Below are 15,371 nucleotides of genomic sequence, written 5' to 3' on the forward strand. Positions count from 1 at the left end.
TGTGATTTTGCACTTTGCAGAAAATAGGTACCTTTAATAATGAGTCATTACTTGGGACTGGAATAATTCACATTTTCCGATAAATCCAAAATAAATGTGAATTCTGCCTCAAAATGCGAAATTACTTAATAGATGCCATTTCATAGCGAACTGTATCCAGATGAGCTATTTGTTAGCGAAAGTTTGAAATGGCTGTATTTTCTGCATAGAATATCGAAAATGTAAGCAGTCACTGGCATTATACACCATATGACGAAACCCAATTTGGATAGATAATGTGCACAAGGACCTATGTGCAAAATAAAGTGTACAAATGCAAGGATGTATCAATACACTCAATGATCTGGTGTGATGCCAATTGTGGATGATTGAGTGGTCTGTTTAACACACACTCGCGTAATGCAATGTACCGCTAGAGTTCCGGCCTGTATCATTAACAATACTCTGCAACTTCAACAAGCAATTGTGTGGTAGCTACCCCGAATGTTTTGTGTTGTGTGTTACTCATTGTTTTCTTTTCTTATTTTGAAATAAGTGAAGCGACTAATCCTGCTCCATCACAGATTTCAATTATGACTCTTACAACACCAGAAGAGATCGGCAATCCCTGTGACAGTGTGTCAGTTCTGCTGTAGGCTGCTGCCCAATGAAATGGATGCGGGGTTTGTTTCCCCACACTGCTCCTTCCCCTGTGGTGGTCAAAATTCTAGTCTATTTACACTTGCTGCCGTCTGTGACTATAGCCTATAATGCCCTCTGTGCTATAGTGATTGGAAAACAGTCTTTAATGTTTTTTGATGGTGCAGAAATAATTCTTCTAATGTTAAAACCAAGCTAACGTATGATTGATTTACTTTACGCTAAGTGTCTTGTCAGTTCTATCTGTAGTGTTGTCAAGCATGGGTTGTAGGGCTATGAATGCCCACGGAAGGTCGAAATTAATAGTCTGCAGATTTTTTAATCTTCAGATTGGGCAAGAAAAGACAAATAATGTCCAGAAACACCTTAATCTGAGAGGAATTCAGTTAACTGGTGAGAAAATGCTGGTGCTTTGCAACAGAACAATCTTTTTTGAAAGTATAAATACAGCCAAATGAAGAAAACAAAAGCCATTTCGGTAGAAAAAGTTGTTGAAGTGTTTTCAAAAACAAACATGCCAGTCAAAAGCCCCCAATCAGCACTCTTTTTAACAGTTGATTTCAAAGAACTAATAATTTGTCTATTTGCACTCATGTAGTGTGTCAACCTTTTAAATTTGTGTGTCTAGTCATTTACAAACTAAGAAACTGGACACGAATTTTGCCAAAAATAGGTGCTACATTTTCCAGTCCCTAGTCAATACACATGCTTGTCCAACACCCTTTGCTGTGTCTAATGTCCTATTCCGCTTCCTGCTACTTGCTGTTTTCTGTGTATGTTCCTCTGTACCAACAACTCTGATTGATACCTTAACCAAGGAGGCAAATTGGTGTCTGTGCATGTGACTAGGTGACTGACTGGGTAAATGTTCATACATGCCTGAAGGAAAAGACACTGTGGTGACTACAGCTGTTATGAAATACATTAAATGTATTTGCAGCTGCAAATATGGACAGCCATTGCTGTTTAACGGAGTGACAACAGTGAAAATTTGTGCCAGACCAGGACTCGAACCTGGATTTCCCGATTACCACAAGTGGTCACCTTATCATTGTATGCATGTCCAAAGGAACAGTGCATTGTAATTCTGAATAACACAGGTACTGAAATATAATATTTATCTACTGACACCGGGCAAAGTGACTTTTGCCTAAAATGTCTCCCCTGTACGAGAATATACATATGAATGTACGAGTGCAGGTTGTAGACACGTGGTTGGAAACATGTGGAAGTTTGGGTCTGGCCATGAGTCGTGCTTATATAGCTTAATGGTAAGGCAACTGCTCACGATAAGCTGGAAATCTGGTTTGAGTCCTGGTTCGACACAAATTTTCTCTGTTGTCATTCCGTTATACTGCTGATGGTTGTCCATATTCACAACTGTGAATACATTTAATGTATCCGGTTAAATTATAGCTGCCCAATAACTGATTGGTTGAGTTAGTTCACAGATTGTAGGAAGTCGGTGACATTACCACCATTAAAAGTTCTGTATTTATTAAAGCACTGTAATGTTCAAACCCATCTTAAGCTTGAGCACAGATTTTTCATGTGCTGTTTTGTCTGTGGTGCCTCCTTATATCCCAAAATCTACAGCCTGAGTAATTTCGGGGGAAAAGCCCCTTTTCAAACTTACTAGAGCATATCGTAATCATGATCTAGAAGAAAAGGTGATATCCACTTTTGGCATGCAAACTTGGCATTAGTTTGGAAGGAGATGCACTTCAGTGGCTGTTAGGTTTTTAGTGCCCTTTCTTCACAAATTAGGTTTGGCAGATGGCAAGACGAGCTCTTGTTTAAAGAAATTTAAGTCAGTTCCTGTTGTGTGTGTCATTTTAGACCATAGAGTGTTTATGATCCTGTCTATTTATTGTTGTAAATGTATTTATTTTTATATTATATATGTACTGTAATATTTACATTTTCTGTAATATTTATTTAACTGCAAAATTTGTTTTTTAGTGTTAGAACCTGAGCTTTAGATATTAAAAATGAATAGTAGTACTACTTTTATAATACCATAACACTTCAGTAAAACTGACATGTTCAGTACCCTGTGATATATCTACAACACAGCTCTCCGGAACACAAAATATATAAATAAATCATACAGCTCATGGTTCATTGTGGTTTTGCAAGTGCTTTCAGATGTATTGTATCAATGAAATGTACTTACAATTTTCCATTTCAGTACTTATAAATGAGAATTAGTGTTTTATGGAATGTTACAAAAATGTTTTCTTGTGTTTGGGATGACTGAATGAATTGGCAACTGAAAAAATGTTGATCTGTGTAGGTTCGTCAAACTTGATTTGTTGGACAGTAATATGTTAACTGGAAGTGCAAGAATGTATAAAAAAAATTAGTGCCTTGGAGACTTTTATTTACTTAGTTTTTAACTTTGCGTTGGTTTTCAAAAGATTTAAACCTGTAATCAGTTTCAGATTAATAAAGTTAACAGTGAACATTTAAGAGAGCTAAGTTATGCAATTCTGTTTTTATAATTTCCTCAGATCCAGACACTTTGTTGTTCCATTCAAAATACATTGCAGCAGGATTAATAACGAGCCTCTTAGGTTAAACTCTCATATTCTTGGTTGTATGTAGTTATTGGAGGGATTCACATTAGAGTGAGATGTTCTAGTATTTGATGAGACATAAATGCATCTCATGAGATTGATTTAAATGTGGTGTGATTAAAATAGAGAATTTGTTGTATTGTAGGCTGGAGTAGTGGTAACACTCAGTATCGGGCACAGTACCCTCCACAAGGACCTGTTCCACAAGGGCCTCCACAGTGGAACCAAAATGCTCAACGAGCTGGTGGTCCTGTGCCTGGTCAGCCAGCTAACAGCCAGTGGGACCAGCACCGCTACCAAGCTAGTGGACAGTCACCGTATCAGCCTCCACAACAGGTATTGTGTTACAGTTTGAATTACGATGTTCTCTGTCACTTTTGCCCATATAGGGTTGGTTGTTTATGGTTGAAGACATCCGTAACCATTATTTTTGTGTGAACTGTGTATTTCTTACTCTTTTTGAGATTGAAGCTGTTAGTGAAACTGTCAGAGATGTTACTATAAATAATTTTAGTAACACAAGTATTTTATTCAGAGTCTTATTTACTTCTTTCTTTCTTTTTTCCTTAAGGCACAGCAGCAGTGGGTTCCAAGTATGCAGACTCCTGGTATTAATCAAAACTCACTCCTAAGGCCACCGATGGTTAGCCCACGTGCTCCATTCCGACCGGAAGGAAAGCCGTATTCGATGCAGCAACTACCGGGTTCAAAGGTTCGCTGCTTCTAATTTTTTCTCACTCATTCTGAATTTTCTACACACATCATGAGTCTACTTATGGTGTTGCTTTTTGTACCATGTCGAGATACTGAAAGACATTTAGAGAAGCCTTTGTTTCGTGTGCTAACAACTTGAGGACAACCTGTGTTATAAAAAAAAATTAAGAGGCTTGTAGATTACAGTATGTCAAAGTCTTTGCTTAGTATTGAAAAATAAACACATTCAGTGTTTTGTAGACACTGTTCCAAACCATTGTGTTAAACTCGGGTCATGTCGTGAAATGATTTTGCAGCACATTGTGAAGTCGATGTACTTTTATTTCATTAAATGAAGTGCCCATAATAAAGAGTATGTGCATTTGGTCTTACATCACATATGGCTCGTTTTGTCTGTTCTATTAATAAATAGTCATAAATTGATTCCGAAGCACGCATTTGAAGTCAGCATTTAACAAATATTAACACACTGTCAAGGGCGTGTGTCTCTATGGTAGGCATATCTGGCAAACACATAAAGCTTTCATGTTTGTACTGTGGTATGACCAATAAATAAACCTGTTACAGATATTTAGTAGGGTGCCCTCAGCCTCGTGAACACTAATGGGGAGCTTTGTTATGGCATAGTGGTAGCTCTAATTCAGAAACTTGACACTAGCAGCTGACAAGGTCATGTGCTGCCTGTGAGTCTTCGTAATACTACTGCACAGTGCTGATTGAGTGGATTTTCAGAAGATGGTGTCCCACAGCTCTAATGTATTTGAAAAATGTCATATTACCACTTTGAAGTGCTGGTAAAATTCTGTATTTACCCAGCTAGTTTGTCATCCCACATCATCAGGTTCATAAAAGTACTCACAACCTAAGATTAGGTGAAATATAAAATAATCATCATCAGATGATAAAACGGTGGAATATTCACTGTTATTACACCATAATATAAATTACATCCTCAGTCTATAAAAACTGTGCTATGTAGTGTGCTCATTCATGTTATAACCGTAACCAACATTAAAACTTTGAACAGATTAGTACTGCACATCTGGTATGCGGTATGAATCTGTTCACAGCATTAATGAGGATTACAGTTATAACATGAACAAATACACTACTTAGCATAGTTTTTATAAGCTTACAATGTAGCTTATATTACCTTGTGATAGCAGTCAATAATTTGCGGTTTTATCGTCTAACAATAATGATTTTTAATTTCACTTAACATGATGCCATAAATATTTTGATGAACCTGCTGATGACCAGACAACTGAAACTGGTTGATAAGGAATTTTACCAGCAGCTCAAGGAGGTAATATGCAATTTTTCAGATGAAGTAGCGGTCAGACAGCAGGTCAATGTTATATAGTGTGATAGTGCCATAGAGTTTTAGTTCTTATGATGTGTAAGTGTGAGAATAATTCTGCATAGTGCTTCAGCTGCAGTCCAAGATTTCTTAAGTTCAACCATGAGTAAGCTGCATGGTTAATAAGTGAGCCATTTAGTAGGTTGTAAATGAGGCATTTAAAATTTGAGAAAGGAACAAATAGTGCAGTGTCAGGATGCTCAAATGTAGTTGCTTCATTTTTGCCCCATTAAAGCAGCTTGTACAGTTGGTATTCTGTATTGGCTTTTGACTGAAGCACAGAGTGACTGAATGGGATTGCCATCAGATGTACATGGCTATAGGTAAGAGAGCAACTCGGCTGCTGCTAGGACCATGAGGTAAACTGCAGATACAGAGATTTCAAAGATCATATAAGGTTTGTGAATCTGTATCACTATTGAGATTTCATTTAAAACAATAGGCCCTGATCTCCCACTCCACACACACATACTTTCTGGTTCCATCAAGAAACAGGTTAAGATGAGTAAAATTAAAGAAAAGTAATAACAAATCATATTTTCTTAAAGCGTTTATTAATGATTCTGTCAACAGTTGCGGTATTTATGTTAGGCGGCTAGTTTCAAACCTTACAGGTTCATTTTAAAGTCTGGCCTACTGAGGCTGCACTGACAGTGCCTGATATTAATAATAAACATCAAAGAGGCAACATAAGCTGTATAAATGTTTCCAGAAAAAGTGCTACAATCCACACATGCCTTTTACTAAGTCAAAATCAGACTCATGCATTGCCTCTTTGATGTTTATCATTATTGTTCAGGCACTGTCAGTGCAGCCTCAGTAGGCCAGGCATGAAAAAGAACCTATAACATTTGAAACTAATTGCCTAATATAAATACAGCAACTGCTGACAGAATCATTAATAAATGCTTTAAGAAACTTAATAAAGTTACTGTTTCCTTGGCAACAAAATGTTGAAACTGAAAAAAAAAGGTCATCTTGATTAAGGCACTACTTAGTTTGCTGTGTTAGAAATCAGTATGCATGTTGACAGTAGGTATTGAGTATTTTTTTATGGGACTATATACACTGCTGAAAAAAAGCAACAGCCTCAAGGACAGTCGTTTTACTGACCATTGAGGTGACAGGTTGTTCATCATTCAGATCAAACGAAACTCCCATCACAGTAAATAGTGCCCAGTCGCATCAATACACAGTGTATTCCCCTCTGGTGGTGATGCAGGTGTGTTTTCTCACATGCAAACTATCATAAAGGTGTCAAATGGCATCCTGTGATAGATTGTCCCAAGCATCTTGTGCCTTTTATAGTAATTTGGTCGTGGTTCTTGCAGGCCCCCAGAGAACAAGTAAGTTCCCACTTCATCATGTCCCGTACATGTTCAGTAGCCGAGAGATCAGTTGATCTTGCTGGCCAGGGCAGTTTCTGTACACCACAAAGAGCTTGTGTTGCAGCAGCTGTATGAGGATGTGCATTATCCCATTGAAAAAGCACATCCCTTTCTATGAAGAAATGGCAGTAGTGTGGGGATAATAGCCTGTGTAAGGCAACGGGCACTGTTTGCTTTGGTTACTTTAACCTGCAGAAACACCAAATATGACCATGACTGCTCCCCCCCCCCCCCTCCCCCAATGAGACCTGGGATGTGACCAGCGTGTTCAGGGCAAATACACTCTGGAGTAGGCAGCTCACCAGGTCTACACCATACAGGTGTGTACATCCATCACTAGTGATGCTTGACAGTGTTGTGGTATCAGTAATAGTCTGGACAGAGCCACATGTGATCTTATCCCTGCTGCAAGCAGATGATTCCCAGTGCTCCATGATGACACAACAGGTGCAACATATGCACAGATTTTGGCCCTGGATGATAATCGATCAGACACCAATGCTCGCACAGTGCACCTATCTCATCGTGCATCTGTACTGTGAGGATGTCCAGAGCCTGGTATACAGGTATGGGAATGTTCCACAAACCTTTGTTGAAAGCAGCAACACGCCACTGATATATTGTGTCCAACATGTGCAGCAATCCGTTAATACGTCCGCCGCTTCCCCCAGGACCCCAATGTGACACCATTCAAATGGCTGAATCTGTTCAACAGGAGTGCTGACTCATCAGTAGGGCGTGGTTGTACCCTAAAATGATTATGGCAAACTTGGTATAGTTACTGCCTGCAGAGTCAAAACAGAGGGTGCACAGACAGGCCTTCAGACTGCCATCTGATCACTAATGACTGTGACAAATAAAGCAATAACACAACCACGCCTCTGTATATGCACATACTATACAGTGGTGCCACCAAACCCAGTCCTTCGAGGATATTTTTTTATATTCATTGAGTTTGTTCATGTTCAGTTTTTATTCAGGTATACACAGTTAATTCTTTTCCATTCTCTCTCTTAAATATGAGCACATTAATTTACAAAAATGTGGCTCTGATCCTATTATAGCCATCCTTAATGTGGAACAGAAGTGACAGTGGTTTGGTTCAGTTAATAGTAGTGCAAAGTCCAATTTATTTATTATTTCTCATTGTAGAAAAGAATGAATTAAAAGAATAAAGGACATAAATTATCATCTTCAGCTAAGAATTGTCGTTTTAAAAAATCTTGCACGCTTGTGCTCCACTTTGAATGCTTATGTTCTGCAGCTTCTCAATCTTTGTTAAAAGCCATCTACAATGTTCATATTAAAGATGAAAATAGATTTGCACCCATCATGTATGCTACCTACAAAAATAACAGAATTTTCCTATTGGATAATATATTGCATTACACAACTTACTTCTTCCTACTTCATATCACTTTACCCCAACCTTACTATGTACCACAGTAAACTAATAAATTTTGTGGTCTGATAGGTGGAGAATGATAATGAGAAATAGTGAACTCGGCTTGTGGAAGAATAACTCTTTCGAGTCACGAATATTAAAAAAATCATTGGTGGAGTTATTGAATCCCTACTGGCATTGTGGTGTTGAAGCTTCACTACAGACTCTGAATGAAAAGAGTTCATCTATAGATTGCTGAATGAGAATACCATCAACAGGTACCAAAAGTAGTTATGTGGAATGATCGTGCTGGTAACATTAAAGAAAATGGAAATTCAGTGAACTACATGACTTTATGAAACAATTGCAGTCACCAACTGTTTCGGTACACATTATACAAGTAGAATTGGAGAGGCTTTATTGTTTATCAGGCAGAACCATTGGAGACTGTCAGAATTTTCAGATACCTGCCTAGACTGTACATCCCCACAAAATATGATACATGCCATAAAAATAAGAACCTGGCTAACCACTAGTAAGATCAGTAGTCAGAAGTTCATAACTTACCCTCCACTATGCAAATAGTCTGTGAAATAACTTAATGCTGTAGTTATATAGATTTCAAAAGTTGTGTGTCTCTTCATTTTCTGTTATCCTTGTAGCAGCTCCACATGACCACACCACTTACCGAGACAGTTATAAGGAACAAGCCCCCCTCCCCTGCCTCTTCCCCAGCATTACAGTCAGAATATTTCTTCTCCTTTGTCTGTTTCCCTTTCTTGTGCAGACTTTGAATCATGAATGCTTTTTATGCACTTTTTAAAAGTTATATTGCGTATATTCATTTTGATCACTTCATCCGAAGTCAGCTCTCATATTTTTTTGGTGGAGTATACAGGATGTTGTACTGTTATGACTCATTATGGCATATCGTTCTAACCCATTACACTGTATTAAAGTACCATAGGTTGCCACTTGTACATAATGGCTGACGTAACATATACTTGCCATATCCTTTTTAATGTTGAAACTGGACTGCTATATGCAAGTTACTTGTACTTTGTGCAGAGATGCCACAGTGCCACCATACCAGCAGAACAGCTTGCCTCTAGCTGTTATTTAGTAATGACTGGGTAAAACAAAGGAACAAATTGCCAATCATTCCCAAAACATGAATCAATTCATTCCACAGAGAAGCATGACTAATAAATTTTGCAAGGTAACTTGGAGGCTATTATAATACAGTATTTGTTACAGTGTTTAATTTTTTTTGCCTCATCCCTTTTCAACTTGCTTAATGATTGTGCAGTAAGTTATGTAGACTTTAGATAACAACAAGATAGGGGTTTTATTAGTTTCTGTAGAGGCATTTTCTCTCCTCCTGAGTATTTCATACAGGTAGATGATCTTGCATTACTCTTAATGTACCAATTTCTTTAATTCTCAATGCATGGGCCACTTACTCAAAGGCTTGCAATTTTTTAAGTATTAAGTCTGTTCTTCAACAAAGCATGATAATCCTGGTGAGTATAAATTTTGCACATGTTTAAACTTTTTGAATTTGATTTTCTCCCATAGCCCATTTCATAGTATAAAGTAAAACTTATTAAAAAATAAATCCAAATTGAAGTAGAAAAAATTACATGTGTTAAGTTTTGTCAGTTTTGCTGACCATGTTTTGTACCAATATTTATTTTCTACTGGTGTCTTATTTCAGGCGCAGCCACCTGGGATGAATAATGCGCAGGTCTACCAACAACAGAGTGCCCCAAAGCGAGAGATCGTTTTCCCTCCAGAAAGTGTGGAAGCAATATTGCCTGTTTTGTATAAACGCAAGGGAATGACATGAGGGGATGTAGCACCTGTAGAAGCATGGAGGCTTATGATGAGTCTGCGCTCTGGCCTACTGGCAGAGAGTGCTTGGGCTCTGGATATTCTCAACATCCTTTTGTTTGATGATAGCACAGTTGCATATTTTGGACTAGCCCACATGCCAGGACTCCTTGATGTGCTGTTGGAGCATTTCAGACACAGTTTAGCTGACATGTTTGACTCGCCTCTTCCAGATTCTGGGAAGAAGTGGTTCCAGGCACCAAAGGTGGAAACACCGGAAGTGGACCTAGGGCAAGTTAGAGTGCCAATTGATCCTGCAGGTCACATCACATTAATGAAATCGACACCAAATTATACTCTTGTGACTAGAAACGGTGAGGTAGTTCGAATTGTGAACAGAGATAATGAGATTTTTGTTGTGGATAATCGGAAGAGCTGGGACATTGAAGGTGACTTGGCAGAAAACTATGATGTGGTTCAAGACCCGTGGCAGTTGACCTCTTCAGACATCAGTTCGACGAAGTACATTGTGTCATGTTTCCAAGGAGAGTTCGGTAATGTTCCATTTGCGAGACTGCTCGATGACAGTAAAACTGTAGGTGCCGAAGAGGAAGAAGATTGTCGGACAAAAGTAAGTGAAGAAGAATCGTATCCCATTGAAAACTTGAGTGTAACTCCTCCTATAGTGCTAAAAGTGGAATGTGATGATGATAACGGTGTTATTGATAGTTCGAGCAGTGCATCTAATGTGATACTTAATGAGGAACATTTGAGTAAAGACAGCTCCTTCGTTGATGTGCAGGATAGTGATGAAGTGAAATGGACTAAAACTATTTTGAGTGATGTGTTTTCGCGGATAAAAACGGAAAATACGGAAGAAAATTCATTGCTGCCTGAACACTGTGTAGATCCCTTAGAGCCTCCTAAAGAAACTGTAGAAGTGAAAAAGGAAGCAAACTGTGTCGAAAGTGAGAGCAGTAGTAATAATGAAAGGGAGTTGCCGCATTCTCCAAATGTACCAAAGGATATTGAAACAAAGAGTGATAATGCTGTATCAGAAACTAGTGACACAAATAATTTTAGCAGCAGTAACATAAAAACAGAACATACAAACAACGACAATAGTTCTAATAGCAATGAGAGTAGTATATTCAACATAAGCAAAGGTGATAACTGTAACAGCACAACACCGAATGAATCCAGTTGCGATTATAAGATCAAAGAAGGTGTTGAAAGTGAAATTATTGCCAGTGAAGAAAACAGTGAAGGTAATGAAAGTGCTGGAAATGCTGTTGGAGGAACTAGCCTTAACAATTGCGAATGTTTAGAAAGCAATGAAAGTAGTAATGGCAACAACAGTTGTGACGAAACTGTAAAAGAACACGAAGAAATGGAAACAGAAATGGAACAAGATGTGTTCCTCGAAGGTTCTGAACATGAAGGAAAAGACATAAAAATGGAAGATGACTATGGTGACGAAGTTGAAGAAAAGTCAAAAGTAACAGATGTGAGACCAGAGATAAAGGGAGAAAACAGGGGCGGCATACAAATAAGGGATCCTGCGGGAACGTTGAAAAGAAGACGTATGTCAGATTATGAAGACGAATGTTATGCGAGAGATGAAGCGAGCCTTTACCTTGTTACTGATACACAGGATGCAAAGGCAAGGCGTTGTGTTTGTCTTTCAAATATTTTGAGGAATCTGACATTTGTCCCGGGCAATGAAGCAGAGTTTGCCAAAAATGTTACATTCCTTGGTTTGTTGGGGAAGCTTTTACTCTTACACCACGAACATCCTCCTCGTGCACAGAAACAGCGCAATTATGACCGTGAAGAAGATGCTGACTTTGCAGATTCTTGTAGCAGTTTACAAGGTGAGGCGGAATGGTGGTGGGACTTCTTGCACCATGTGCGCGAAAATGTGTTGGTGACAGCGGCTAATATTGCCGGTCATATGGACCTCGGTCAACATCCTGAGGAAGTGTCGCAGCCCGTAATTGATGGACTTCTTCACTGGGCAGTTTGTCCAGCTGCTCATGGTCAGGACCCATTTCCCGGATCTTCAGGCTCGTTGTCACCCCAGCGCCTCGCACTGGAAGCTCTGTGCAAATTGTGCGTAACGGACTCTAATGTAGATCTGGTTGTAGCTAAGCCACCCTACTCCCATTTGGAACGTCTGTGTGCTGTGCTGACACGACTTCTGTGCTGGTCAGAAGAGCAAGTGCTACGAGAGTTTGCAGTGAATATGCTGCACTACCTGGCCGCTGCGGACAGTGGTGTGGCACGTACTGTTGCACTGCAGAGCCCGTGTGTGTCCTTGCTAGTAGCATTCATCGAGCAGGCGGAAGCTACTGCATTAGGGGTAGCCTATCAGCACGGTATCGGTGCACTTATAGACAATCCAGATGCTATGGGAACCAGTCTGGATATGCTGAGGCGTGTGGCTGGTACATTACTTCATCTGGCACGACATCCTGAAAACCGGCCGCTCTTCCTGCAGCAAGAACAGTGTCTGTTATCCCTCGTCATGAGCCAGATCCTCGATCAGCAAGTGGCAGCTGTAATCTCCAGTGTTCTTTTCCAGTGCTCATGGCCCTCTTCGTAGCATGCACAGCAGTTGTAGACAACTAAGTGGTGAAACTGGCACGGATGTTTCCTTCTCTTGTGATTTTTGCTGGAACAAATTGTGAGAGATGACTTTTGAGTCTGAATGTAATGAGGACTGAGTTTCCGGTTCGTCAGTCCTTTATTCCTTTCTTTTATGCCTTAAACAGTCAGACTGTCTTTGATTAGATTTAATAGATATAAATAAAATATATATATATATATATATATATATATATATATATATATATATATATATATATATATATATATATATATATATATATATATATATATATAACTATACATGAAATATAGATACAGTAAATACCAAACAGTTACGTAGTCTTGCAGCGAAACGGTTGCTACAGCAGTAACACGAGTGGGGCAGTAACTCAGAATTACCAGATGAGACTGATGGTGCCACTTCCAGCATTCACCAATATCTGTTACGAGTCGGAAATTTATTTTGTATTTATCATCAGATGTGGTTGGATGTGAATGAATGTGGAAGTTCTGTTATCTAGAGCTATGTGTCGACTGTCTTATTAGTGTAGGGCCATTGCTACAAATGCTGTTGAGGGACAGTGGAATAATATTAAATACCAGAATACACATTAAGTAATCATGCATATAGTTAAGTAAACTGAATTAGATTCTTTAGAATACAACACAAAATTGAGTCTAAGAAACATGACTTGGAGTGCAGGAAGTTAAGGTGCCACCACTGCCGTGTTACTTGTGGAACAGGTGAAAGTAAGTGTGTCTAATTATTTACTTTGATGTGTGGAAGTGACGTGGGGTGTAACATAATTGAGAAAAGATTGTTATAAACATTTTCTTTCTAAACACGCCCTTGAAATCTGTTCATTGATACCCATTGGATAAAAAATGTATAGCCCATTTTATCCTACTGATGGCTGATTTTCATCCCTCATACTAAGACCTCTTGTGGTCATGCTAAGTACTTTTCCCTTTCCTTACTTTCATATTGGTATTACTGTGCAAATGCTTTATATATGTCGAACAAGTCAGAAATAAATGTACATAAGGAGTACTAAGGCAATTGTTATCATTCCTCCTTGGTGTGCCTGTTAGGTGGATGGCTCGTAAATGTAGTAGACTGAGGGACCTATCTCATTATTTATAATTTATTTCTTTTACACTGTTATCTACATGTTAAAGTGTGCTTCAAAATTTCTTTTGCTTACTTGTAAGCCCCTTTTTCTACAAATAATTGAGATACATAGTATCCATTTGTGGTGGTCTCATTGTATTATCTATTCATTCTGTTTGTTTCTCACTGGCTACAAAATTAGATTGTCTTGAGTGTACTTACTCTCCACAATTTCTTCTCTCTGATTAGTTGTACTTGGTTTCCAATACTTCAGTTTGCTCAGTATTAAAAGCAGAAGCAGAATGTGCTGTATTGATTCAAAAAATAAAAACTGAAGTATTAAAATGACCCTTAGTAAGTATTTTCTACGTTTTTGAGAGTATTGTTTCCTTCTGTGCATCTTGTCTTAACTGTTTCCTTTGTCTGATGCTTCTCCCATGTCCCCTTTATGCATGTGTTGCATCTGTTGAATATTTCAGAATGAGTGGTGGTTTGACACACTTTTAAGATGAAAATTGTTAGCACAAAATTTGTACATTATTTATTTAATGTTTTCATTAGTTAATGTATCTGTGGTCTCGTGTTCATTTTATTAGTTGTATGTATGTGTATATATTGGACGTTTTTCTGGAAGGCTTCCTCTATACAATTGCAGAACTTCATAGAGACATCTTCCATGTGATGTGTTGAGAGTAAACAGTGGAAAAGTTATATGCTTGTCATTTTAAGTTGCTGTGATTTTTTTTTTTTGTCATCCTACTACCCTTATAACCTCCTCCACATGATTAAGTATTTTGTCATTTGTATACTTTTTTAAAAAATGAAGAAACGGAAGAAACATGTTTGATATGAGATACTCAAGTTCTTGACAAGGTTGTTGTCAAAAATATTTGCTACAAATTTTATATTTATGGCTTCTGATATACTCATAATTGTTGTCTTGGTAGTAATTCCCTGGCACCTTGTATTAAAAGGCTATGCTATTATTTTGTTAAAATGGTTTCTGCATCGCTGCTCCTGTATCAAATTGTTGGCTGACAACTGTTGCATCTCATGTGAGAGCAAGACATTTATAGTTTTATTTTAATTGAATTTACATAAACACAACAGTGTTCTGTGCATGGCATTCTTCTCGATTTGTTGCAGATAAATAAAAGTTCTGTTTTGCTATGTTTATGCTTTGGCTGTGGAAAGTTTGCTGTTGCAAAAATTTAGTGTGTTACAGAGGGTTAAGTTCTATGTTTTTTGCATATACACCATCTGATCAAAAGTATCTGGATACCTGTTAGTGAACATTAATATGGGATGTGTCCACCCTTCACCTTTATGTCTTGAACTCCACTGGGAACACCTACATTGAGGTGTCAGACTGTCTGTGGAGAGGACTGGCAGCATGTTCTACCTCAAGAGTAAAAACCAGAGGAATTCATTTGACACTCTAACTCACCCTAAAGGTTCACTGGTGGGTCCAGGTCAGGACTCTTGGGTAAGCCAGTCCATTTCAGATGAGTTATTATCCTCAGACCATTGCCTCACGGGTGCTGCTTTATGACTGTAGACTGTCATGCTGGTGCAAGTGATAATTGTCTCTGAACTGTTCCTCTGTTGTGGGTAATACACAATGCTGTAAATTATCCTTCCACACCTAGCATTTCCTTAACTACAATAAGGGACCACACTCTAAACGCATAAGTCTCCCTTACCTTAGCACCACCTCCTGTGTAATTCACTGTTGGCACTACACATGACCGTA

General features: G+C 38.4%; 1 protein-coding gene across 1 annotated transcript in view; it reads left to right on the forward strand.

The window, feature by feature from the left end:
* Positions 1–12,659, forward strand: part of LOC126470830 (trithorax group protein osa-like) — a 62,302-nt gene extending 49,643 nt beyond the window's left edge. Inside the window, 3 exon segments of the mRNA XM_050098845.1 lie at positions 3,364–3,554; positions 3,796–3,930; positions 9,782–12,659. Of these exon segments, the coding sequence (XP_049954802.1) occupies positions 3,364–3,554; positions 3,796–3,930; positions 9,782–12,502 (3,047 nt within the window). The 3' untranslated portion in view covers positions 12,503–12,659.
* Positions 12,660–15,371: the final 2,712 nt, after the last annotated feature.

The sequence above is a fragment of the Schistocerca serialis genome, chromosome 3, assembly GCF_023864345.2.
Source record: "Schistocerca serialis cubense isolate TAMUIC-IGC-003099 chromosome 3, iqSchSeri2.2, whole genome shotgun sequence".
Lineage (NCBI taxonomy): Eukaryota > Metazoa > Arthropoda > Insecta > Orthoptera > Acrididae > Schistocerca > Schistocerca serialis.